Below are 26,023 nucleotides of genomic sequence, written 5' to 3'. Positions count from 1 at the left end.
TCAGCAGGTTTTCCTTCCTGGGAAGGGATTTGCATGAAAGGAGGTCACTTTGACAGGTTCTGTGAGTGGAGCTGGGCACAGGGGAACTTTCTGGCAAGTTGTGGCCTACCAGAACTGCTGAGGAATTGTGCTGAGGCCTCGGAGAGCCACGGAACTCCTGACAGTTCCAAGGGGGAGCATCAGTCCCCCAACTGGAACAGCTCTGCTGGGCAAAGGCCTAGAGAGTCGTAGAGATCAGTGCACTTGACCCTGGGCTGCTCTCCTTCCAGCACCTTCCTGCTCTCCCCACCTTCAGGAGACAGTGGGTCCTCTCCCCTTTCCCTGGTGGGGGCTTCGAAGACGTGGGCCAGAGGCATCAGGGGGGCCTTTGCTGGATATGAAGGTTCCAGTGGGGCTGGTGAGGCTTTGGTCTGCTCTGGAGGAGCCATAGACTTCCTGGTGACAGTGCTCCAGGGTGGCCCTGACCCCCATCAACAGTTCAGAGTGGAGAGAGACCTCAGCTGCCCTCTAGTCCGGGAGAGACCTCAGCTGCCCTTACTCTGGGAGTCCACAAACTTCTGTAAAAAGCCAGACAGTAAATATTTTAGATTTTGCAGACCACACTGTCTGCCACAACTGTTATTCTTGATTGATTTTTTTCAACCATTTAAAAATGTAAAAACCATTCTGAGTTCGTGAGCTGTACAGAACAGGCAGTGGCTGGGTTTGGCCCGTGAGCCACAGTTTGCCCACCCCGACCCAGTCTGAGTTCCTTCTCCTTCCTCAAGTCCCTCAGGACACGGGTGGCTATCCAGCCTTGACCTGAACTTCCTCCCGGCAGCCGATCACCCATTACTCCCCAGCCTGGATGTGGAAAGACTTGCTGAGAATGACTCTGGGACACCTCCTTCCTTCTAGCTACCCCCTTGTGGCTGCTTCAACCCGATCCCTGACATTCACTTACCTGGGATGAGTCACCCCCACATGACCATCCTAGTCAGTGGGGGAAGGTGCTTATGGAGAGTGGGGTTGTTTTGTGGTGCCCAGTGTGTGCAGTGTCAGGAGGAGAACAGTAGGCGGCAGCACTGAGCTGCGTTTACTTATCTTTACCCCTTTGCAGGCTCCTTAGACCCAACTGGAGAGACAAGGCTGCTGCGCCCAGAGTGAGGGTAGATGCTCTGGCATCCTCATCTAGGCTCCCTCTGCCACATTGTGCCCACTAAGGCTGGGCCATATTCTTGTACTTTGTGTTACCTTTTAGGTGCCTTTAGGGCATCGTTGTGGTGACCACTAAAAGTCCGCCCTGGACCCTGATAACCTTTTTCTGCAGATCCAGGCTCAGATGCACTCATGCAACTCTGGCTGAAACGGTGGGCTGGAGGCTGCGCCAGCCTGGAGATTGAGAGAAGACTATGTTGTGATTTGTGTCCTGATTTGTGATTTGTGTCAGGTGTGATGTATCACCTCCTGAGTGTTCTTCAAATCTGTCTCCTGTTCTCCAGCCTTGCTCCTCTCTGCTACAGGGTGGCCTTCCTGAGATGCTCCTTGCACGTGGCACTCTGACATGTGAAAACCCTCGTGGCTGCTCAGGACAGAGTGAAAACCCCTCACTTGTCATGCCAGGCCCAGCAGCCCTCCATTCCTGTCTCTTGTCACTCTCCAATTTTATGCTCCAGCCACACCGTTGCTCTCTGTACAGTCTCAGCTGTTTCTTGCCTCCGTGCCTTTGCCCATATGGGGCTTTGTGCCTGGAGCACCGTCCCTTTCCGATCTCTAAGCTCCACCCCTCCTCCTCCTGGCTCACCTCTGCTTATCCTTTAAGACTCAGCGCAGCCTGGCCAGGCGAGGCTCGGCGGCTGAGCATCGGCCTAGGATCCAGGAGATCGTGGTTCAGTTCCTGGTCAGGGCACATGCCCGGGTTCATAGCTCGGTGTGCAGGAGGCGGCCGGTCAATGATGACTCTCTCATCATTGATGTTTCAGCTCTCTCTCCCTCTTCCTTCCTCTCTCTGAAATCAATAAAGATATATTTTTAAAAAAAGACTCAGTGCAGACAGAACCCCCAGGAAACCCAACCAGAACCTGCTGCTGCAGCCCCACACTGAGCCCTTTGGTCGGCTTGGCACCTTGTGGTAGTGGTTGTCCCCAGAATGTCCTAGAGTGCCAGCACTGTTTTGTATGTGTCTTTGTAGCCCCAGCACCAGCACAGCACCTGGAACACAGACACACTCGATAAATATTTGGTCAATACAATGAGAACTTAAGATACCATCTGGCCTCCATTGGGCAAATGCTAACCTATGTTTTGGAAGCCAAGGAAGGAGATGAGCCTGTCCTAGGCAGAGACCATTCCCACCTTTGACCATCTTTTATTATTATTTATTTATTATTTTTATTTCAGAGAGAGGAAGGGAGAGGGAGAGAGATAGAAAAATCAGTGAATCAATGATCAAAGAGTCATTGATCGGCTGCCTCCTGCACGCCCCCTGCTGGGGATCGAGCCTGCAACCCCAGCATGTGCCCTGACCAGGAATTGAACCGTGACCTCCTGGTTCATAGTTCCATGCTCAACAGCTGAGCCATGCTGGCCGGGCGACCATCTTTTTTGTCACAACTCCCCTCCCCATATCTAATCTAACCTAAATCCCTGGCATTTCAGTTTAACCTTGTTCCAGCAGCCTCGCAGATGGGGAGCAGCTGCTTAGCATCTGATGGAGCTTTGAATATAAATTCCAGACAGATTTCTCCTTTTGTTAATGGCAAAATAAAAAGCCCCAGAAAACAAATGCCACCCCCTTCCCTACATTGTGGGGCCTGTGGGTGGCATCTCCCCCAGACACCTGCTGTAATCACTAGGCCTTGGAGAATATGTAGAGACTACTGAGTCACCCAGGGGTGACTGGGGAAGACCTAGAAGGTGGGCTGAATCCATCTGAATTTGCAGAATCCATCTGAGGGGGCCTCTATAAGTGACCCCTTATAGCCTTTGAGAGGTGCATCCTGGGATGGGCTTGGGGCTGCCTTTACCCCAACCTGCTCATGAATAGAGCCTCAGCTTAGGTTTACCTGTCCCCACCCACCCCACCCACGTTTGGCCTTGGAGTCCAGCTTCTGGTAGGGAGTAGAGGTTGGACAGAATATGCTATTTGCCTGGCCTTTTCTTCCCCTTTCCCAGCACCCTAGTCTGCTTTGGGGCCAGGTTTCTAAAGAGATTTGCCTAATATGACCCAGTTGTCTAATCCCCAGGGGATGTGCCAAGAGGAAGACAATCTGGGTGTGTGGATCCAGATTGATGGAGGTGCAAGAAATTATCTTCTGATGTGAGGCAGGTGAGGCCACACTTCTATGCGCAGAGGAGAGGGTAGTCAGATTTAGCAAATAAAAATACATGCAAATATTGCACGGGGCATACTTAAACCAAAACGTTTTTTCATTGTTTATCTGAAATTCGAATTTATTGGGCACCCTGTATTTTCTCTGGTAACTTTGGTGGAGAAGTCTCCCTTGAATGGGGTAGGCATTCCCAGTGTCAGTCAATCAAGAAGTGGGCCCTTATTCAGGAGAAGGGGACTGGGAAGCTGGGCCTAGGTACCCAGATTGCTCCTCTTAGCTTTTCCTGGAGCTCCAGGTCTTCAGCCAGCCTGATGGTAGACGTGACCTTTATCTCATTGATAAAGGGAGCTAGGCAGGCAGCCGCTGAGTTGGCGTTCATCTCTGGGTTTATTTCCCCCTGTTGCCCTGCACCTTTAGTTAAGTTCTGTGACATGTTCTGGCCTGGCATCTGTGGCACAGAGAGCATGGAGGGAATGGCATGGTCGGAGTGTGGGGCACCAGTGCCCCCAAGGCCGGCAGGAAGTGGCAGTGGGGAGGTGGGTCCTGGGGGTAGGTGGAGCTGACTTTGAGGGATCTTCTCTTTCCCTGTCTCTCTCCTCTCACTGGGAAGTCGTTTTCTCTCTTCAGTCTTGGAGGATCTGGGGCTTGAGTTTTAAAATAATTTTCAACATTTATTTTTTAAAAATCCTATTACAGTAAAATTTACTTCTCTTTTTCTTCAGCCCTAAGAATTGTGACAAATGCGGAGTCAAATGCCACCACAGTCAAGATTCAGAAGCTCCGTCACCCCCAGCATTTTCTCATGATGCCTCTTTGTTGTCAAGTCCTCCCCACCCCCTCCCCTGGCAGCCACAGTTCTGTTCTCTGCCACTACATTTTTGCCTTTTCCAGAATGTCATATAAATGCATCTGGCTTTTTCTACCTGGAATTTGAGATCTGTCCAGCTTGTTACAAGTATCAGTGGTTTGTCCCTGGGTAGTAATCCACTGCATGACTGGGCCAGTTTTTTTATTCACTCACTCACCAAGGACATCTGGGTTGTTTCCAGGTTGGGGTGATTATAAATAAAGCTGCTAGAAACACATGTATGTTTTTGTGTCAACATGGATTTTCATTTTTCTTCGGTACCTACCCAGGAGTGGGATTGCCAGGTCGTGTGTTAAGTATACATTTAACATTAGAAGAAACTTTCTGAGCTTGATTGTTATTAGGGAACTAGTGGGTACCCACAGCCACCCCACACTTTTCAGATAATGTGGAGGTCAAATGACTAGTCCAGAGTTTCAGAGAAAGTCAGTGTCAAGGTCCAGGCCAGAACCTGGTTCCCTACGTCCCAGGTCACTGCTTTTCTGCCTGTATCTTCCAGTTTCCTTTGTCATCTTTCATGGCAACTCCATGAAAGACCCTTTCTGGAATGCATTGGGCAACCACTGAGCTTCTGCATCCACTGACAAAGAATGTGACCAAAAGGATTAATCCGCTTGGTGAGGAAAACTAAGTGGCCATGTAAACACAGCCATATGGATGAGCTGAATTGCTCTTCAAGGGTTATGAGAGGACTGTAGACACAGCCCTGGCCCTAGTTGTTTGGTGTGATGGAGTCTTCTACAAAATTACTCTTCTATGATTCATCTGCAATATTATTCTTCTGAGATCTTCTCAAGCACAACCGACACAGAGCTGGTTTTCTGAGTTTCCTTGGGTACTGGGGCCTGTTTGCTTTGTCTTGTCCAATTTTGATGGTATCACTCTTGTATCTGTCATTTGGGATTTCAGTTCTGTCTCTGAAAGTTGTAGTCCCAGACAGCCATCCTTTATCAGCAGCAAGTGTAGAAGGAAGACAGCAGGCTCTGGTACTCCCTGGGAATCTTGGCTCCACCACAACTCCAGCTTTTGAACGTTTCAGTGCAGGATTAATTGTTATTCATGCTGTCATTTTTATGTAGGTCACTTTTTCTTTGGAGCAAGTTGATGGGATTTTATTATCTGTGGAAAGAAGTCATACCAGAATGGATAATACTTTTGATTGATGATTTAGCTTAAAAATAGTTTCCTATTTTAATAAGCCTCATCAGGAAGAGATGACCCCAGAGAGGAACTGCATGCTTATCTGATAGCCTGTGTGCTTTGTAGAAATGTGTGTATTTTGGAGAAAGGGAGAGGGGCTGTGGCTGTTTGGTCTTGGAGACTGAGTCTAGAAGCCTAGCATGGGGGCACGTATGGGCTGTCCCAGTTTGACTGATTTCCTTCTGCACAGGGACCTGCAGTGCCTCCCATGTCCAGAAGACACGGGCAATGGCTGAGTGGATGTTTCCAGTTGGATTCGTGCAGGCACAAAATGAGATTCAACAAATACGTATTTAGTACTAATTATGTGCCAAGCAAAATGTGCTAGATACTTTCACTTACATTATCTGGGGAATATATAGGCAAAGATAGGGGAACCTCATTTGCAAAAATGAAATACCTTGCCGAGACAGATTTCTCTGTAAAAGGTCAGGTAGGGGATGGCAGTCTTTTAAACAATGAGGTCCTCTAGTGCACTTTGAATGGAGACTCAAAGAGAGAATCTGAATTTTGGAAGACTATTTATTCTAGGGAACTATAAATGCTGGGTCTTATACAGTGGGTTAGACAAAGAGAAAGCAGGTCATAGTGGTGAGGATTAGGATTGCCTGCATTCAAATACAGTTCCACTCACTTATTTTATTATTATTTTTAAAATTTAAAAAATTTTTAATTTTATCATTATTGTTGAAAGTATTACAGGTATCCCATTTTCCCCCCCAAAAGACCTCCTCCACCTCGCTCCCACCCCCTCCCCAGGCCATCACCCCATTATTGACTGTGTTCATGGGTTATGCTTATATGCATATAACTTCTTTGGTTAATCTCTTCCCATCCTCCACCCCCTTTCCCTCTTCCCTCTGAGATATGATCGTCTGTTGCCTACGTCAATGTCTCTGGATCTATTTAGTACATCAGATTCTTTTGTTCCTTAGCTTCTTCTTAAAGAAGACCCTTCAACATTTCCTGTAGTGCTGGTCTGGTGGTGATGAACTCATTTAGATTTTCCTTGTCTGAGAAGCTCTTCATCAGACCTTCAATTCTAAATGATAGCTTTGCTGGGTAGAGCAATCTTGGTTGTAGTTCCATGTTTTTCATCACTTTGAATATTTCTTGTCACTCCCTTCTGGCCTGCAAAGTTTCTGTTGAGAAATCAGCTGACAGTTGTATGGGTGCTCCCTTGTAGGTAACTAATTGCTTTTGTCTTGCTGCTTTTAAGATTCTCTCTTTGTCTTTAACCTTTGGCATTTTAATTATGATGTGTCTTGCTGTGGGCCTCATTGGGTTCCTCTTGTTTGGGACCCTCTGTGCTTCCTGGACTTGTAATTCTCTGTCTTTCACCAGGTAGGGGAAGTTTTCTGTCATTTTTTCAAATAGGTTTTCAATTTCTTGCTCTCTTTCTTCCCCTTCTGGCACCCCAATAATACAAATGTCAGGCTGCTTAAAGTTTTCCCAGAGACTCCTTGTACTACCTTCATATTTCTGGACTCTTTTTTCTTTTTTCTCTTCTTGTTGGGTGCTTTTTGTTTCCTCATGTTCCAAATTGCTGATTTGATTCTTAGGGTCCTCTACTGTTGATTCCCTCTAAATTGTCCTTCATTTCAGTTTGTGTAGCCTTCATTTCTGATTGGTACTTTATTATGTCATTGATGGTCTCATTTGTTTTCTTAATAGTCTTACTTATATCCTAGAGCATCCTTATAACCATTATTCTGAACTCTGTATCTAGTAGCCTACTTGGTTCTATTTCATTTAGTTCCTTTTCTGGAGATTTCTTCTGTTCTTTCCTTTGTGACATATTTCCTTGCCTCCACATTTTGGCTAATTCCAGGTGTTTGTTTTTATGAATTAGGTAGAGCTGCTATGTCTCCTGGAATTTGTAGAGTGGCTTTGTGTAGTAGGTGTCCCATAGGGTCCAGTGGCTCAGCCTCCCCAGTCACCTGAGCTGGGCCTTCTAGGTGCTTCCCTGTGTGGGCTGTGTGCACTGTCCTATGTAGTGGAGCCTTGGTTGCTGTTGGTGTCACTGGGAGGAATTGACCCCCAGGCCAATCGGCTATGAGAACCAGCTGCAACTACAGCCAAAGAGCTGCTGTACTGGAGACACCCCTATGGAGCAGGATTTACTTCAGTGGGGCTTTGTTGTTCACCAAGTGCGCCTCATGGATGTGGTAGGGTTGTAATCCAGCGTGGTCGAGTCTGACCACCAGGTGCACTATCTCTGGGGCCTCCCGGGAGGTGCAAAGTCAGCCTGTGCCAGTGCCTTGCCCAGGGCCACCCAGCATGAGCTACACAGCAAACCGTAGTTGGCTGCTACTTGTGCTGGGCTTGGAGGTGTCCAGGAGAGGCCAAGCTATGAGCCAATGCAGGCTGCCACTAGTGTTGGGCCTGGGGCAGCTTATCAAGCCGTATGGGGCACGCTGCTGCTTGTTTGAGAGGTTTTAGGAAAGTCCTAAGCATGAGGCTGGAGAGGCCACTTGCACAGAAAAGCCCCTGGAAATGGCCTGGATGAGTGCAGGTGGGGAGGGGCGGGGCCTCCGGGAATCACGGGGCGGGGCCAAAGGTGCGAGTCAGGTGCTGGCGATTCAAACATGGCGCCTGCCTGCCGGCTGTGTGCGGGGAGGACTCGCCACAGGAGCCATGGCCTCTGCCAGCCCTTCTGCCTGGGAGGAAGCCGCCCCTCCGCCTCTCGCCCGGATCTCAGGCAGGTTAGTTCCTCCCCGAGTGTCCCAGGTCCTTTCATCTGCTGCCCGGCGCTGGGCTCAGAGGGAGCGTCCGAGTGAGTCCGTGCCGGGCCCTTTAGGAGGAGCTGCTGGGGCTCCCGCAGCCTCCCGACCCTCAGGGACAGTCCCCGCTGGGTTCACAGCCCGGAGTTGTGGGGACGTCTCTTCCGGGCCCTGGAGCCCTGGGCTGGGGGCCCGACGTGTGGCTGGGACCCCTCCCTCCTCTGGGAAACCCCGCCACCGAGATTCCCTCTGGGGTTTCAAATGGGGCAATGGGTGTGGGCCCGCGGCCGCGTCTCTGATTCAGCCCCGATCCGCCCGCGTCTCCGCCCCTCCTACTGTCTCGGTGCTTCTTCATTTCCCTGGTTGTGGGGCTTCTGTTCAGCCAGATCTCAGGAGGCTCTGAGTGATGGCGGTTGTGTATTTTAGTTGTAATTTTGATGTGGCTGCGGGAGGCGGCGGGGACCGCGGTTACATGCGCCGCCATCTTGTTCAAGAATCCACAATGCCCTCTCCGCTCACTTCTTGTGTAGCTTTGAGCACATAGCACTTAGCCTCTCTGAGCCTCAGTTCCTTCCTCTGAAAAATGGGGCAGTGACGGCCCTACCGCACAAGGTTGCAATGAGGATTACGTGGTTGTAGTTACAGCCCCTTCAGCAACATCAGCAAAGATCATGAAGGCACAGGAAGCAACCTCAGATTTTTTCTTCTAGGAAATGCCACAACTGAGGTTTTCTCTTGAAGGCTTGTGAGGAAGCTTCTGAAAACCGACTCACAGATCAGGGAAGGTGCTTCCCCAAATACCTCTGGTGTGTAAACAGTGGTCTCCATCAGAGGCAGAGGATGATGCGGAGGGGCCGTCAACCAGACGGTGGCAGGCTATGCAGTGAGCAGGAGACCCTTCCCACTATAGTCCTTCCCTAATGGTTCTAAAGTCAGAATAGGATTTATTCTATTTTTTTTTAAACAGTGAGTCTGCCCCTGATTTGAGACCAGTGGGACCAAGACTGCCAAGCAGCCACCAGGGGGCGATCTCAAGAGGACCTGTGGTGTCGGTGGATGCCGGCTCAGCACACCCACCAGACAAGGGAAGGGGGGGCCCCCTGTGTCTCCGCAGGTAGCAAAGAACTGGGGCTTCTACGGAAACCGACTCTTGCCCTGCTGTTTTCAGGGTTCTCTTAGAAGGATAGCCCGTCAGCATCTTCCCCCTCCCCACCACTTTTGCAAATGGCTGTCCTCATGTCTTCTCAAACCTTCTACGGAACATCTTCAGGGCAATGAAAAGTAGCTCCCCCACCAAAGCGACAAAGAACTGTGAGCATGCATGAGAAACAGTGCCTTTTTTGTTACAAGTGCCCTCTCCCAAGCCCTGTCACTGCAGCGTGTGCAGGAATTATCCAGGGCATTTCAGTGCCACTGTGTTAAGGATGTAAGAGCTCTCAGTATGAAGCTCACCACAGAGGAATAAACCAAAGGTACTTGGAACTCAGAGGAGAAGATTTACTCCATCTGTAGCAACCATGATGATGATGATAACTCTAAGGAAAGAAAGGCTTTATGGAGACGGTGACTTCTGGGGCACACCTTTGCTGCTGCTTAAGGAGGGGGATTCAGGCAGGAAATAGAGGCTGGTGGCCACAGAGGGAACCCGCCACCTCCCCATCCCCACTCTCCACCGTCCCCACCCTGCCAACATACACCTCAGATTGGCACTGTAAAACTTGGAATATGGAGATGGTGAAGATGGAGAAGGTTGTTTCACAACCTATCATGAGCTGGAAAGAGGCTGCAATGGATGTATAAATGAGGAAGCAGGGCCCAGAGAGGCAACGTGATTTGTCAGAGTCACACAGCCAAACAAGTGCAGGGTTCGCGGGGGAGGCAAGGGAGGGGATGATGGGGTGTCTGGAAGGAGGAGGGGGTAGCACCCAGACTCCCTGTCCCACTTTTCTCCTCTGGAACACAGCCTTTACTATGAAATTAAGCATTAAACACAGGTGATGGAGGATTGATAACTCCAAGTGGATGCTGAGGGCCTGGAGTTAAAATCTCCCCAGCGAGCTAGGGAGGAATTGTCCTGTTTAGTTTCTGTGGTCCTAGAACTGAACTGCAGTGGAATGATCCCAGTCCCTTGTTAATAATAGATGAGTTGCAAAAAGTAGGGTGGTTACTCTCTCTCGCTCCAGCAGGGGGCGCGTGTGTGGATTTTGTGTTTGGGAGCAAAGGGAATCTCCTTTGCAAAATGGGGTCAGAAAGATGCTACTTTAATGTTAGAAAATAACTGTCATTAATTTGCAATGCCCTCTAACCTGAATTTTCTTTTGAAGACCTTTTAATTTTATTTTTAAGTTGTGAAGAGAGAATGAGAAGGAGAGTTTGCACTCAGTTTTTCTTGGATGTTTGGATTATCCCAGCTCTAGGGACACCCACCCTAGATAAACTCTAGCTCGGAACATTCCAGAATGGCTCCAGCCCCAGTCAGTGCTTCTTAGAGAACTATGCTATGTCTACACCAGCCCAGGGAAGGGCTGAATTATGAAAATCCATGATGGGAGCCCCATACCTATCTAGGATAAACTTGGCCAAAGCCTTTGTAAAGACTGGTCCTTCCTCACTTCTGGTGGCTGTATTTGAGGATGTTCACCTTTGTATAGAGACACCAAAGGTCAGAGGGAAGAACTGAATCCTCAAAATATGAACTGATCTGAAAATCAGCAAATCCTTACTGAGCCCCCACCATGTGTGAGACATGCTTGCTGACCTTTAGGGGCTTCTATTAATTCTAGGAGTTAATAGACCAATTCTCAGAATTATTAGAGAAGACAAGACAATAGATCAAGCACTGAATTATGCATAAACAAAGTCTGAACATACTGACAGGAATGAAATGAATACAGACTGGGATTGTTAGGCAGGGCTGTGCAGGATAGGGAGTTAAAGGTGGGGAAGACGTGGGTGGATGCGGGAGAGGGGGAGGAGAGGGGAAGCTGAGATACAGAGGCACGAATAAGAGTGATGTGTTTATTGTCAGAGTGAGGCTTGACAAAACTGTAGCCTACAAAGTATTTTACATGGTATAAATCCAGTATTGGAAAAATATGTTTTATTCATATGCAAAGAAAAAAGACTACAAGCAAATGTATCAAAATCTAATAATGTTTATCACACGATAGAGGGATTATGGGTGATTTTTAGCTTTCTCATTTTACTTGGTATTTTCTAACTGTTGACAATGAAATGATTTATTCTCACAACCAGAAGAAAAATAACCCACTGCTCCTTATTAAGACAGAAACTTCTGTCTAGTGGGTGTTGAAGGGCGGTTCTCCAACTCAGAATGCAGGAGCACAGTCAGCGAGCACCACTGGCACGAGTGTGATTAAAGTGGGAGTGTGACCCCAAAGGCCAATTCTTTTGGGGACAGAGGCCGGAGGAATCTCACAACTAATCTGCAATCACAATCAAATATTAATAAAGTATTGAGCACTTATATTCATATAAATGTTTTTATTTACTTAATCCAAAGAACAAGGAACACCATGAATGTAACAAAACCTTTTTAGCCAGGAGCCTGTGTAACAGAAAACTAGAAAGGGCTGAAGTGTCACTTTAAGTTACCCAGATGGTAATTTATAAAACTTGCCTCACTTTCTTGCTCCACCTACTTGGGACCAGTGGAAGCCAAGAAGGGAGGCCCATGAGGCCTTCACCTTTGAGTAGACACATATCTGGAGCCTATGAAAGGAAGACAGACCCTAGAGCCAGGTGGACCAGTCTGGTGCCAGCCCTCTGCATTTACTGGCTAAGTGTGGATGGAGCTGGGAGGGTTAGTAGTTTCTTTGGCACAAACGTGAATGCAGATGCCTCTGTAACTAAACTCCCTTGGATGGCATTCAAGAGAATCCCACTTTCTTCTAAACTCTGCTGTCTAGAAAATCAGGCTTGTGAAGGTGGGGTGAGCTCCTGCCTTTCCTGGGCATTCAGCCTGCTCTCTCTGGGGAGAACTTGACTCATTTAGATATTCGTGATGTGTCCTTATGCCCTACTTCTTGAGTCACAGTATCCATCATTGCTCTGCCTCCTAACGGAATGGTGGGTTTTCTGTTTAAGTAGTGAAATGGAAGCAGTAAGAATTTGCAAATTCCAAAAATGATTTTGCAAAGGACTCACTTTTCATGTAGTTTGTGCCAACATCTTTCCAGGCCTAGGAAGTGAAGGGATTTAAAGAAATTATTATTACAATTAATCATGGCAGAGAGAACATAGTAGGCACTTTATTAGACTGTTGCATAAATGAGATATGGAACCAAAGAGATAATAATAATGTATTAATAAAACATATACTTTAAGTTTAAAAAGATATTTAAAATGATGCTCTGTACTGCTTAGGGATACAGATGTATGTTGTAAAAGTACATAGACGTGTGTGGAGTGATAGATACCAAGTTCATAATCTTAGGTGGGAAGGAGGTGATGGAGAAGGTGGATTCAACTGTTTCCAATGTTTTATTTTTTGAGCTGAGTGTTGGATACGTAGCTATGTGTAGTGTTTTCCTTTGTCATTTTTGTATGCCTTGAGTATTGCATGATGCATTTTAAATATAAATAAACCTACATTAAAAATATCTCTCATATAATGATTGTTTCACTGGAGGAAACGTGGAAGGCGGTAAAGTTGAGTAAATAGGGCTGTTTCCTCCCTAAGTTGGGCGCCTTTTTTCTCCTGTTGCTCATTACCTCCCACTCCCTTTCTTATCTACACCAACCACTTCTCTTGCCCTAGATTGTCCCTTCCAGCATTTCTAAGTAATTATATCTTCAACGACTGGCTAGGAGAAAAATAGTTTCGTGCATCAATATGGAGGCTGTTGACAAAGCTGAGCGACTTCATTTCTTACACACACCACCATCTGCATAAAAAGACTGTGCATCGTACATGAGAGGAGACAGCCATTGGTTGGGCACCAATTCTGTGCCCATATTACACGTTACCTCACTTAATCCTTCTAATAGTCTGAAATGTAGGTGTTAGCTTTCCTGTTTTACAGATGAGTGGTGGCGACTTGGTGGTGCCCAGAAACTTACCCAGGATAAGGTGCTTGTGGCAGGGAGCTGACACCCAAACCACTGTTCATTGCCTGTGTTCTCCCCCTGTATTTCCAATTAAGGGATGGAGACTCTCCACCCTGTGACCAGTGGCACATGTTTGGGAGGTGCCTGGAGGATTAAGGACACAAGTGGGATGATCCCAGAGGGCAGTGAACCTCTCTGGTCTGCAGGGGGTTTGGCCCATCACCCTGATGGTCACTGCGATGGTCCTATGGTCTCCAAAGTGGGGTCCGTGTGCAAGAAAATGCAGGAAGAAGACATTTCACCCTTTTCACATTTCTGTTTTGTTGTGTGTTTTATAATGTATATAATATATTGGCACAGTAGTACATATAAGTGACTTACAGATAAACAAGTATATTGCTCAAAACTATTTTTATTGATAGGAGTGTGTGATTTTAAGTTTGGAGACTTTGCAGAATCTACTCAACTGAACTACCTTGTTTCCAATCAGCCGTTGTGTTAGTACTTGAGCGCTCAACGCACTCAAGTTTCCTAGCCCTGACGCGTGTCCTTCCTGGTGCTGAGTAAACTTGGACTTGTGGTCACAGAGACACTCTTGGGAATGTTGGTGAAATCCTGAAGAATTGGAGAGGAAAACTGGAGGCAGGTAGCTATCTCACTTTTCAAGAAAACAGATTTCACAATGCCAAATTCCTGAGAAAGATTTTGAGTGGATTATTAACAGACTGTTTAGGACCACTGAGGGGGAAATAGTGGTCTCTGGCAGCTAGCATGGATTCATCAAGAAAGAGTTACGCCCAGCTAACCTCATTTCCTTTGCAATACTCAACAGTAGTTTATTGAGAGAAATCACTTGTTCGTCCATTCTTTCATGCGTACATACATGCACGGTCCACTTGTCAGGCAATTATTGAGCAGCTGTTATGTTTAAAACTCCGTGCAATATAGACATCTAGCAATGACTATATTGTAATATCTGCCCCCAAAGAGCTTTCCTTTTAATAAGGGAGATAAACATGTACACATAACTATAATGAAATAAAGTAACTTCTTAAGTGCCACATAGTGGTTACATTACAAACAGCTCAGTTGTATGATAAACAGATGTGTCCAGGAGTCAGCAAGAGGAGAATGCTATAACGACAGGGATTCTTGATAGAGAGTAAGACCATCCATCTCAGCGAGGAAAGAAAACTTAGAACCTCTCTCTCTATTTTCTAATATATTTCGGTTTTCTATTTTGCCTATGCTTTATATTGACAGAGTCTCTCATGCTGTTTTTGTGGACAAAATGAAGAAAAGTGAAGACACCTGTGTTGGATAATAATAGTTAAGTGACTTGAAACTAGTTGAGCAACCGTACTCAAAGTGGCTCACTTAATGGACCAGTGCCAGCCCAGAGAGAGGGCTGTGTGACATGCTATGGGGCCCCATCCTCAGCTATGTGCTATTTAATTTTTCAGTTTCCAGTTTGCCTGCAGACATCACCAGCATAGTCATTGAACTCTGGAGCAGGTAGGACATTAAATGCATTCAGATGAATGGACATCATAATTGCTCTCTGCCTTGCATTTGTCAGGATGTCTAGATGAAAGACTTTTGAGAAACATGGACAGACTGAAGGTCTGTTTGGAGAAAATAAAGGTATTAATAATAGCTACATTTACTGAGCCCAGGCATGTGCAGCCACCCTGGTGAGGGCTGTGCAAACGTGATCTCAGTTATTCTCCCTGCAGCCCTGTGAGGTAGACTCTCTTGTCATTCCACTGGACAGTGGGACACGTTGAGGTTTAGGGAGGTTACCCAACCCAAGCTGGGGCTGGAATTTAAGCCCAAGCCTGTCCAACCACCCAAGGCTGGATGAAGGACCTGGACTTGTGGCCTGGATGGAGGTGAGGCAGCCTGAGTGAGGTTGGGCAGCAGCCGCCCTGTGTGAGCATTGAAGCTAAGAGAGAGGTGGTGGTAGGCGGAACTGGGACCAAGAGGAGGGAGTCACAGGGTGGTGGCCTATGTGTGTGAGGCAGAACCTTCTGAACCTCTGGGACATGTTGTTTTGGAAGGTCAGGGGGAGGCGGCACCACTCCCTGTGAGAATGGGGATTCTGGTGCTAGATGACCTTTAACGACTGTTTCCATGTTGAGTTTCTGTGATCCTGTATGACATAACGGACCTGCATTTGCTGTGTACAGACAGTGGGTTTGCTGGCCATTAAAAGAGACATTGATCTGGCTTTGGGGCAGCCTCATGGAGGAGCTGCAGATGGCTTCACTGTGGAAACTCGGTTCCTTTCCAGAGAGGCCAGATCCATGGCCTGAGGGGTGGAAGGCACAAGTCTGGGCTGCTAGTACCTGAGATTTGCCCTTTTTTTTGGAGGGAAAATAAAAGATAAACTCCCACCTTTATACCTTCTAACATTAAATTTACAGTCACTGATAATTTAGCTGAATTTTGAACATTCAGCATTTGTCAGTGTGGCTGACTTTCTTCCCCAAACACCTCGATTTAGGAAATGCCAGACTATAAATAATCAGACAAACCATGCCATATCTGAGAGCATATGCTGATGATGTGACCTCCTTGTTGGAGAATGACCCTTGAACAGAATATTCAACCCTTTAAATGCTATTATCATTAGATCAGGGGTAAAGCTAGAATTTGGAGGAACCTGAAGCAAAATTAACCCCCCTCTCCCACCCTCCCTCTCGCCTCCCCTCCTCCCCATTCTCCCTCTGATTCCCTCCGTCCCTGCTCCCCAGCCCTGATACACACATCTCTCATCCTTCAGTACCCGTGGTTCACTGTAAAATGATGGGGAGAGATCACGAGTGATAAATGAACCCTAAACAACACGATGAATTTATTTTCACAATGTGGGAGAAGCAGTGTGGCATGGGAGAGGCTGGAGTTTGTCAGAAGAACAGGTTCTGGCCTCAGTCACTAATTAGCTTAGGACCACAGACAACTCAGTTACTGAGTTTCAGTCCCTCACTTTGTAAAACAGAAATAATAATAATACTTTTTTAAAAATCCTCACCTGAGGAGTGAGGATATTTTTTTCCATTAATTTTCTAGAGAGAGTGGAAAGGAGGGGGGAGGAGGGGGGAGAGAAAGAGAGAAACATCCATGTGACAGAGACACAGGGACTGGTTGCCTCCTGCATGCGCCCTGATGGGAGGCAGGGATCGGACCTGCAACCCAGGTACATGCCCTTGACTGGGGATCGAACCGGAGACCTTCCAGTGCCCAGGCTGACACTCTAACCACGGAGCCATGCTGGCAAGAACAATAATACTTTTTATTGATAACAAAAACTCCAGGATTGCTTTGAGTACTACATACCGTAGTGTCTGTCAACATGTTTGCGAATGGCAAGTTGCCCTACAAATGCACATTATTACCACAATTATTATAAGACAGAACCTCCCGCTGGCTTGGAGGTTCTTACAGAGGCGCGGATTTGGTGTAAATGCCTATTTGTTTTATGGGTCCTCATAGGATTGGAATAATTAGATAACTAAATCTCTGCTAAGCCAGCGTGTGTAGCTGCCAAGCCAGGTGGTCATGCCCTTAACTTGCAATAAATACAAAGAGAAACTGTAAGGAATGGGATCGCAGTGGGAATGAAGACTACTCTCCAGTTAAGGACCGTTCTTGAATGTATGCCACCAGGCAAGTGCAGTCCCTGGGTGGAGCTGCATTGGTGTGGTCAGTTGGGTCTGGCTGTCTGGGTATAGGAAAACAGTTACACATGTTTTCTGGAGGAAAATCAACAAAGTAAGTCTTAGAAATATTCATAATCTTTGACACCAGCCAGTCTTGGAAAATATCTGGGAAAGATCTTAAGGAAATAATCACATTCAAGAACACAAGATATTCATAGTAATGTTTAAATTGGCAAAAACAAAATGAGGAAGTTGCTTGGCCAGCGTGGCTCAGCGGTTGAGCATTGACCTAGGATCCAAGAGATCAAGGTTCCATTTCCTGTCAGGGCACATGCCTGGGTTGTGGGCTCGATCCCCAGTAGGGGGCGTGCAGGAGGCAGCCGATCAATGACTCTCTCATCATTGATGTTTCTATCTTTCTCTCCCTCTCACTTCTTTCTGAAATCAATAAAGACATATTTTTTTTAAAAATGAGGAAGAACCTGAGTATTCAGCAAAAGGGGATGGATTAAATGAAGTAGCCAACGGCCCTAGGATGGCTTACTCTGCATTCTTTTAAGATCATACAGATATGTATTTTTCTCACGTGAAAAATACATTCTGATATTGTTAACAAAAGCAGGTTATAAAACACCGTGGATCCTATTTTTAGGACTACATATGTATGCTAATATGTATTATGTATGCAGTCGGTTTTTATTGTTAACACTATTATAGATGTCCCCCATTCCAGCCCTGTGTGTGCATTCTTAAAAGTCTACAGGGTTAGTCATCAGAATAATACCACCGGATAACATTTCTTGAGCACTCCCTGTGGGGCAGGACTCTGTGCATGTGTCATCCCATTGAGTCCTCTCAACAACCCCTGGGAATGAGCATTCACATTCTTATCATATGGCCCAGAGAGCTTAGGGACTGAGAGAAGTTAGCAAGGTGCCCGAGGTCATGCAGCTGCTAAGTGGCAGAACCCAGGTCTTTGTGACTCCGAAGCCCAGGTTCATAATCTTGTTCCCACACAACCTTCAAGTCACAATAGTGGTTATGTTGGGACAGTGCGTTTATGAGTTATTTTATCATTTTTCTAAACAATCTGATTTTTTTAAGAACAAAAGTTTATCTAATGATAAATTCCCATTACCTGTGTATTGAAAGAAATAAGTGTGTTCCCACCAAATGGATAAGATGGGGAAGTCAGCTCAGGGAAATCTGTGGATGCTCATGGAGCTGAGTGGGTGCCAGAGGCTGCTGGAATTTTGAATGCTACCACACACACACACAAAAGCTCATTGAATTGATTTGTCAGAAACAGGGGAGTACATAAACCCAGTCATTTATCACTGCTGACATAGACTATCTAGAAGCATGACTGTTGTTTCCGTTGATAATGATAAAGTGCTTTTAGATCGAGCACTTAGGATTCTCATAACAGTCCTGTGAAGCAGGCAGAGAGGTGTTTTATACCCATTTTATAGATGAGGAGAAATAAGGCTGGGGAAGGGTAAGTGGCATGTCCCAGTTTCCATAGCCTGAAGTAACAAAGGCTGATTAACAGATATTTTTTGTCTTGAAAATTCTGGGGACTGAGAAACACCAGATCAGGTTACTTCTTACCTCTAGGACCAAAGCGGATGGGATTGAGGTGCATCACATGGAGGCTTCAACAATATATAATATTTTATTTAAAAAAACTAACACGTGGCAAAATGTAATGAAGCTGAGAAGTGGACACAGGAGTGTGTGTACAAATAGTTTCTGTGATTTTCTTTTTGTTTGAAATATTTCATAATAAAAATATTAAAGTGAGAGAAATATGCATGGAAAGAGAGGCTGTTGGGGGATGCTGAGGTAGACAGGTTATATGCAATGAGGATATCATTACTTTTATAGTAAAAAACCTACCAAAAACCTCTTCTATCAACTTATTTATCATCTCCTAAAAACAGAACACTGAGACAAGAACACTTGAAATATTCAGCAACCAGTTGTTATATTCCATACTTGCTAAGGAAAATGGGTTGGCTGACTGTGAACTAAGAGTGTTAATTTCGAAGCAAAATGGTGGCCTTGGCCTCTAGGCCCTAGATCCAGATTGCCTGGTTTGGAAACCAGCTCTGCCTCTGCCTGAGTAGGTTCCTTGTTCTCTCCATGCCTCAGTTTTCTTGTCTGTAAACTGAGCCTAATGATAATAAACACCTTGGAGTGCGGATGATATGAGTGAATGCCAAGTGCCTAGAACAGTGCCTGGTAAGCACTGTGTATAAGCTTGTACATAAATATGTGAAACAAAGAGGAGAGGGGCGTGTGAAGGACTGGGGGCTGCTGAATTTTCAAGGAGTCCTCATAATCCTTACACTTCATAACTTGGGGCAGTTTTTGTGGCTTCCTTTCAGAGATTAAGAAGAAAGAAAGATATTATATGGCAGAGAACTTGCGAAAGCTCTTGGCAGCAATCTGCTGACAAGAGAGTGACAAATGTCACTTTAATCCACATCATGTAATGTGCCTATCCTTAACCTGGTTGTCACGAGAACGCTGTTCCAGGGATGGGTCTTAAGCACATGAGTTTAGTTCTTTAAAATCAAGCTGCTGTGTGAACTGGCCCAGTTCCCTTTAGCCTGGCTGTTTGGTTTGTCCCACGTGTCTGGTATTTTTTCCCTTTCCATGTAACCATGGGACAGTAGCCTTCGGTTGCTTAGAGGGCCCTCTCTGGGTTAAATTCTGAGGCTTCCTTGGCTCTCAGAGACACTGGGACCTCATAGAATCAAACCTGCCTGGCCAACTACCCTTGCCAAAGATTTGAATTTTCTAAATCACTGTTACACTCCATGAGTACTTGCTGTCGTTTTCAGCTCAGAGCTTGGGAACGCAGAAAAGAAAGATACCGTTTCTCTTCTTCCCTGGATGGTGAAATGGCTTCTTGCTCTTATCACCCTGCTGGTGACACCCACAGATCCATTCCAGAAACCTTTATTGAGCCCTCGCCATGTATCAAACCTGCCACAATTCGAAACACGTTCCTGTGACCAAGTGTGGTGCAGGGCAGTGCTCAGCCGTCATGACCCAGCCTGGCTCAATCTTTGTTGCCAAATAAGACTGTTTGTCCTGTGGTGGGGTTGTTTGAAACCATGCCCACCATGACCTGCTGCTTTCGTATGCCTTAGCTTCCTGGTTACAAAAAAAAAAAAAAAAGCCATTGTTTTGAATGCTGTGCTTCCAAAGACCTCGGCTAAGGACTTCTGCTGTAATGACTGTGGTGTATATTTTTAGTCAGAATGTAGCCTCGAACGTGCTTTGCCCTCCCCACACCACACTGGGTGCTGGTTGGCTCAGAGATGGCCCAGCCCCCACTGTGGGGCTTTCCAGCTGCTGCAGAAAACAGAGGGTCACCAACCGGCCCTTGGCGTTTTCCACCGCAGCTGTGCCCTCACAGCAGGGCCCGTTTGGATCTGCAGGAAGGCTCTAAAGCCAGATGGCTGCCTCTCAAGGGACCTGGAGCAGCCTCAGCCCAGCAGGAGGCGGAGAGGCATGTGAGGGACGCTGGGAGACCTTTCTCAGGCAGGACTGAACCCAATGGTGTCGATACATCTCAAGAAACATAAACATGGATATATTACATGTAAGCAGCTGCCCCCGTGTAGGTAAGGCTGCTCCCAGACCCCAGGGAAACTGCCATTCTCCAGGCCTCACGTTTCAGTTCCTCTGGGCCATCCATGCCCTCTACCAGCCACCAGCTGCTACTCCAGGGCACAGTGTTCTCACCGGATAAGGCCACTCTGGGCGTGTGCCACCTCATCCCATTGCCCGATGGCTGGATGTTGCAAAAGAAGCCTTCCCAAGCCAGGCCTTTAGGAGGGACCCAGCCTGGGCTCGCTGGGCAATCCCGGCATCCTGGCAGTGGGGTGTGGGGAGCTGCCTTGGCCCCCATTGGACGCTGTTTGGGTGACTCACCTCTGGTTCCCAGGAAGGTTGTTATTTTTGGTCCCAGTGTTATTAAGATTGTGCCTAGATTCCCTGAAAATCAGCAGTTGAGGAAGACAGGGGTCCCCAGTCAAGCATGTAAAAAAAATTAGAGGTCTAGAGTCACGTGTCCTGAAGACCCAGGGCTGGCTACACAGAGAAAGCCATTGGCCCCAGGAAGAGTCCTCTGGCCATGGAAGGAATGCTGCCCTCACCTGGGGGGCTTTGCCTCCCCCAGGAGCCAACTTCAGGCAGCCTGGCCTCTGGAGGGCTCCTGAACCCCAAACTCAGCAGCCAGTGGAGGGAAGAGGCAGTGGGCAGGTGCTCCCTCTGCCTCCCTTCAGCACAGCTCTCGTAGGGGCCGCCCCTGCCTTGCTCACACCAGAGGGGGCCCTGGTCAGGGACTGCACTGGCCAAGGCCTGGTGCGCGGGTGGGTTGAGTGGGCTGAGCGGGAGCAGACCAGGACACCCCTGTAATCTGCACGACCCAGGTGGCCGCCTCCCCTTTGCCCGCGCCTCTGCCGCTGATAAGGCCTGTCCGAGGGCCGCAGATGTCCCAGGCGCCCGCAGAGCAGCGGTGCCATCCGCAGCCCCAGCTGTTCCTACAGCCAAGCGCAACTGACCCTCGGAGGAATCCTGGTGAGGGACCGGCATGCCCTGCCCCATGGGCTTCTGCAAAGTGAGTTCTTTAGCAGCTGCTGCAAGGGGAGGGGTGGGGTTCGGGAAAGGTGTGGAGCCAGGAAGGGGCTGCGCAGTCCTGGGGACATGACGGAGTCTCTGTCACCTAGGGCGGCTCTGTGCTTTATAATTACGTCTGCGCTCATTCGCTTTGTCGCTGAAGGTAGCAGGTGGCCTCTGCTTGACTCGGTTAATCCAGTTCATACCTTTTACAGCATGAGATTTCTGTCAAATTGAGTTCCACCTACCTGAGTCTCTGAATTATGTTCTCTCTGCACTAAAGGTTAGGAATAACTCTCTCTGGACTATAGTTTTTCAGTCCGTTCTTTTGAGATTCTAGAAGTTTCCTTCGACTCTACTGAGCAGTGTATTTTTCAGGTGTGTTGTTATCACAGGCCCTGAGGGAGCATAAGAGCACCTGTCAGGGTGGGCTGCTCTGCTGGGGGGCCTGGGTCTCCCCCGTTTGAAAGGAGGCTCTCTTGTTTCTTCAAAGACCCCAGAGCCAGTCACTTCATTGTCACACTGTCTCCAGTCCTGAGACACTGAATTTTGGGGTTAATGTTGCTAATTAACTAGAGGAAGAAAAGCCTAAGGCAGAAGGGCAGAAAGTGTCAGTGTGGCTCTGGGAGATAGGGTCTGATGAATATTTTTATAGTGATAATGGAGCGTTACAGAGGGTTACTTGTGCCCCACCCCTTCCCTGTGATGATAGGACATATCACTGTTTAGCACCCGCCCGCTGTGCTGTTTGTACAGTATCCTGTGCCAGGGTGAAGCTCACGGTCTTGGTGGTGGATTCAGACGACAGAGGTGGACCCCAGGCCACATGCTCAGAGGAACCCTAGTGCAGTGGCCAGCATGTACTCTTCTACTGGTCTGAAAGTCTTTGGGTGCTGGGAAGCAACATTAAGTGGGAATTTCTTTTTAGTGGTTTGGCATCTTTGCAATTTGCCTTCCAGATGATTGATTTTTTTCCCCAGGAAGGGGGAAGGTCCGTGGGGAAACCCTGGGACTCTGCTTTCAGTTCCCATCAGCATGAGCCAGGTTCATCTTTTCCTTTCACTGGGCAACCCCAGGCCAGTGCTGTGGAGTGAGTCTCAGAGGCTGCTTGTAATAGATCTCAGAAGGCAGGGAAGTGACTGAGTGGTATAGGGGACACAGGAACTGTCTCCAGACCCAAATGCAAGCCCGGTGTTTTGCAAGAAAAAGGAATAGCTTATGAACAAAATGTTTAAGATGACAATGATTACTTTCACCAACCAAATAGCAGCGGGACAGCCACTTGTTTCTGTGTCTCCGTTTTGTTTAAATCTGAGAATGAGTCTGCTGTAAGGCTGATCTGAAAGCATTAGAAAAGGAAACAAAAGCCTTGAGGGTTGTTTTTATAAGCAGGGTAATATAAATTCAACTGACCCTTGACTTTAGGTTCCACCCCTTACCCCACCATGATTTGACCAGTGTCTCTGCAAAATAGCTGACTTGTTTTCAGTTTAATTAAGTGAAACATATTAAAAAAGGTAGGTTTAGTTGTTACTAAAAAAATAAAAGAAAGTAAGAAATATAATAGAGTGCTTTCTAAAAGTTAAGTAACAGAAAATCTTTGTCCCCAAATTCTGCTAACATTTAACAAACATCAGTCACGTACCTGCTTGTGCTGGGTCCTGTTGTGGGCACTGGAAATGTAGCAGTGTGAACAAAGACACAAATCCCTGTTCTGTGGAGCTCACAACCCACCGGGTCAAGGAGACAGACTCAAAACAAAACAAATGAGTGCTCATTGATTAAAGATGAGAAGTGCTGTGGGGCTGGGCACAGGCAAGGGGGAGAAGAAATGCTGTGACTTATGCAATTTAAATAAGGCACTCCGGGAAAGCCTCAGGGCCGTTTGCTTTGGTTGTTGTGTTGCAAAGTTAGATTCTGCATGACTGTTAATCAAGATTAAAATTTGATGTTAACAATCTTAAGCATTAAACTTTGCTGAGGATCAGAAGCTACAGATTTCTCAGTGACATCACCATTGAGATGGATTACCTTTAACATCCAACAGGATTTGTGATGCTTGCCTGTGCTGTCCGCGTCAGACTCTTACTGTATCGGGTCGGTAGCTTTTCCTTCGGCTGGCCCCATCTGCTGGATGGTACCTTAGTCAGGCCTCTGTTCTTGGGTGGCCAGGATTTCTTATGTCAAACTGCTGATGAATGTATTTTTCCATTATGATTTTTTGGGAAACTGTTGTAAGATGGCTAGTTGAATGTGTTTTGGGCACAGACAAACATGATGATCTTGGTTAGCAGCATTCTCAAAAATAAAGAATATTGTTTTTCATATGTCCTTAAAAATAAAAAATCATTGAACAAAGACTTAAAGGAGGGGAAGGAGAGAGCCATGCACACTCTGGAGGAAATAGCACACACCTGAGGCGGGTGTGTACTATGGGAAGAACAAGGAGGCCAGTGTGGCTGGAGCAGAGGGAGGAGGGCAGTGTAGGAGGGCGTGAGGTCAGAGGGAGAAATTGGGAAGGGGGCAGGGCGCAGAACATGTAGGGCCTTGTACATTAGAATGACCTAATATAGTGTGGTAAGTGGAGATATCCCCGACCTCTGGTGTAGTGGTTCTCAGCCTTCTTTTCTCTGGGACACAGGCTGGTTGTTGACATAGTTTCCCATGCTGTATTTCACGGCCACACTCAGGTATTGATAATCCCCTTCTCCCTAGCACTTTCCAGTTTAATGAGAAAATAAATAGTGCCACAGATGCTCTTTATTTAACCAATTATCATGGGTAAAATTAAAAAGGAAATGGAAGCCACCATCAAATCACAATTCATACGCAGTACAGTAATTTGTAGTCACAGCTGCTGCTGATCTTTTGTTGTTGTTTTTGGACCTTGCATATAGCACAGTTCTGGAACTGTGGTTCTGGACCACTAGCCATTGAGAAGGCTTTCAGGTATAGCACGAGAAGGCAGAGTTGCCACAGAGGGGAACCTTGAATTTGCTCTTAGTTTTAAAAGGTATCATTGGTCTTCCCATAGGTTGTTTGGCTCCCTAGGATCCCTTTTTTTCAGACAACCAAGGTGATGTGTAGAAAAGCACATCTCCCTGTGTCAGACCCCAGCTTTAAATCTTCAATGGCTTCACACTGTTCTTAGCATAGGGTCCAGACTCCTTACTGTGATCCCTCCTGCCCTGGCCCCCCCACCTTTCCTGCCCTGCTTCGTACTCCCACTCCCATGAAAATCACTCCAGGCACACTGCATGCCCGTCAGTCCCTTCCACGGCTCCACACCCGGGTGCTTGTGCTTGCCTTGTTCATGATCGAATCCTCAGCATGTAGCTTGGCACATAGTAGGTGCTCATTAAATATCAGTTGCGTTCGTGAATGAACAACAGATTACTTGTAAAGCACCTCACGACTGACTACTGCACACTAGTTTGTTCACAAACCTGCATTTGAAAATCAAGCTCTAGTGGTTTATGAGTATGATTTTTTTAGATACTCTGCTCTTGGGATTTTGTTTTAAATCCACAGGATCATTTCTCCTTCTGAGCTCTCCTGGCAGTTTATTGGAAGTTCCCTTAAGGCCTTTCTCATTTTGTACCTCTTGATACTTATTTACATATATATCATCCCCTGCAAGCTGGGGGCGGCAGCTCCAGGGACTGACTCATCTTTGAGTCACTTCTCCTATTTTGACCCCCCACTCTCCCACCCTCACCCCCAGGCATCAACCAAGGTCTTGAACATGGGGCTGAAAAAATATATTTGTTGAATGAAGTCATTTCAAACCACTGAATGAGTCTGAGCTCTTGCTTCCCCTTTACTTGCCCAAACCTGGTGCATTGACTGCTTGTTAGGAATGTATTGGGTTGTTTATTTGGAAACTAAATCTCCAGCAGGCCCTGTGCAGAGGTCTGCAGTCCCAGCCTAATGCCCCAGCTGGACAAGTACCCGAGTCTCTCTGACTTGCCCAGTCTGGACTAAGGCTGGTGTGAACCTGCTCAGGCCAAGTTGGGAGTTTTGTCATCATTTTCTGACAGGCAGCGACAACCAATTAGAGCTGTAGTGAGAAATAAAATTGTCTGCTCCCCTGCCTCCTGCTCACCCTTGACCACCAGTGCCCTTCTGCTGCTCGCTCTCTGAGCAGAAGCTGATTTATCCCCTGAATTTACTGTCACAGCATGGGAAGGAAGGAGCCCGTTAACAGAGGGAGCGGGCCCACGGCTAATGGGCCTGACCCACCAGCTCCTAAAATCTACTCGCCTGGAGTGGAAGGGGGTTCGTGGAATGGAGATAGGGTGGATTGCTTGAAGGGAAAACTTGCTCATGGACAGATTAGAAAAAACAAAACAAGCTGACAACCCCTTCCCCCAGCCTTTCTCTCCTACCCAGGGGCTGGAACAGATGCTCCCTTCTGAGAAAGCTGCAGGCCCCAGTTATCACCAGGAGACTGAGAAGTAGGGGGAAGCCTGTCTGACCCTCCCTGGGATGACACTGGTCAGAATACTGCTCTGTCCTTTCTAGGAGTGGATTGTGAAGCAATCTTTTGTAAGA

The 26,023-nt window shown here is 47.0% G+C and overlaps 1 protein-coding gene across 2 annotated transcripts in view; it reads left to right on the top strand.

The window, feature by feature from the left end:
* ANK1 (ankyrin 1) overlaps window positions 1-26,023 on the top strand; it is a 190,446-nt gene that overhangs the window by 48,367 nt on the left and 116,056 nt on the right. The window contains exon 1 of one of the 2 annotated variants that reach the window (XM_081129096.1): window positions 21,382-21,470. The exons of the other annotated variant lie outside the window; for it this stretch is intronic. Within the exon in view, the coding sequence (XP_080985222.1) occupies window positions 21,444-21,470 (27 nt within the window). The 5' untranslated portion in view covers window positions 21,382-21,443. Of the gene's footprint in view, window positions 1-21,381; window positions 21,471-26,023 lie in introns of those variants that run through there. 2 annotated transcript variants of the gene reach the window in all.

This window comes from Miniopterus schreibersii (genome assembly GCF_964146895.1).
Source record: "Miniopterus schreibersii genome assembly, chromosome: 2".
NCBI classification, from domain to species: Eukaryota; Metazoa; Chordata; class Mammalia; order Chiroptera; family Miniopteridae; genus Miniopterus; species Miniopterus schreibersii.
Note: the sequence above shows the minus strand (reverse complement) of the source record. Positions and strands in the feature narration are given on the sequence as shown.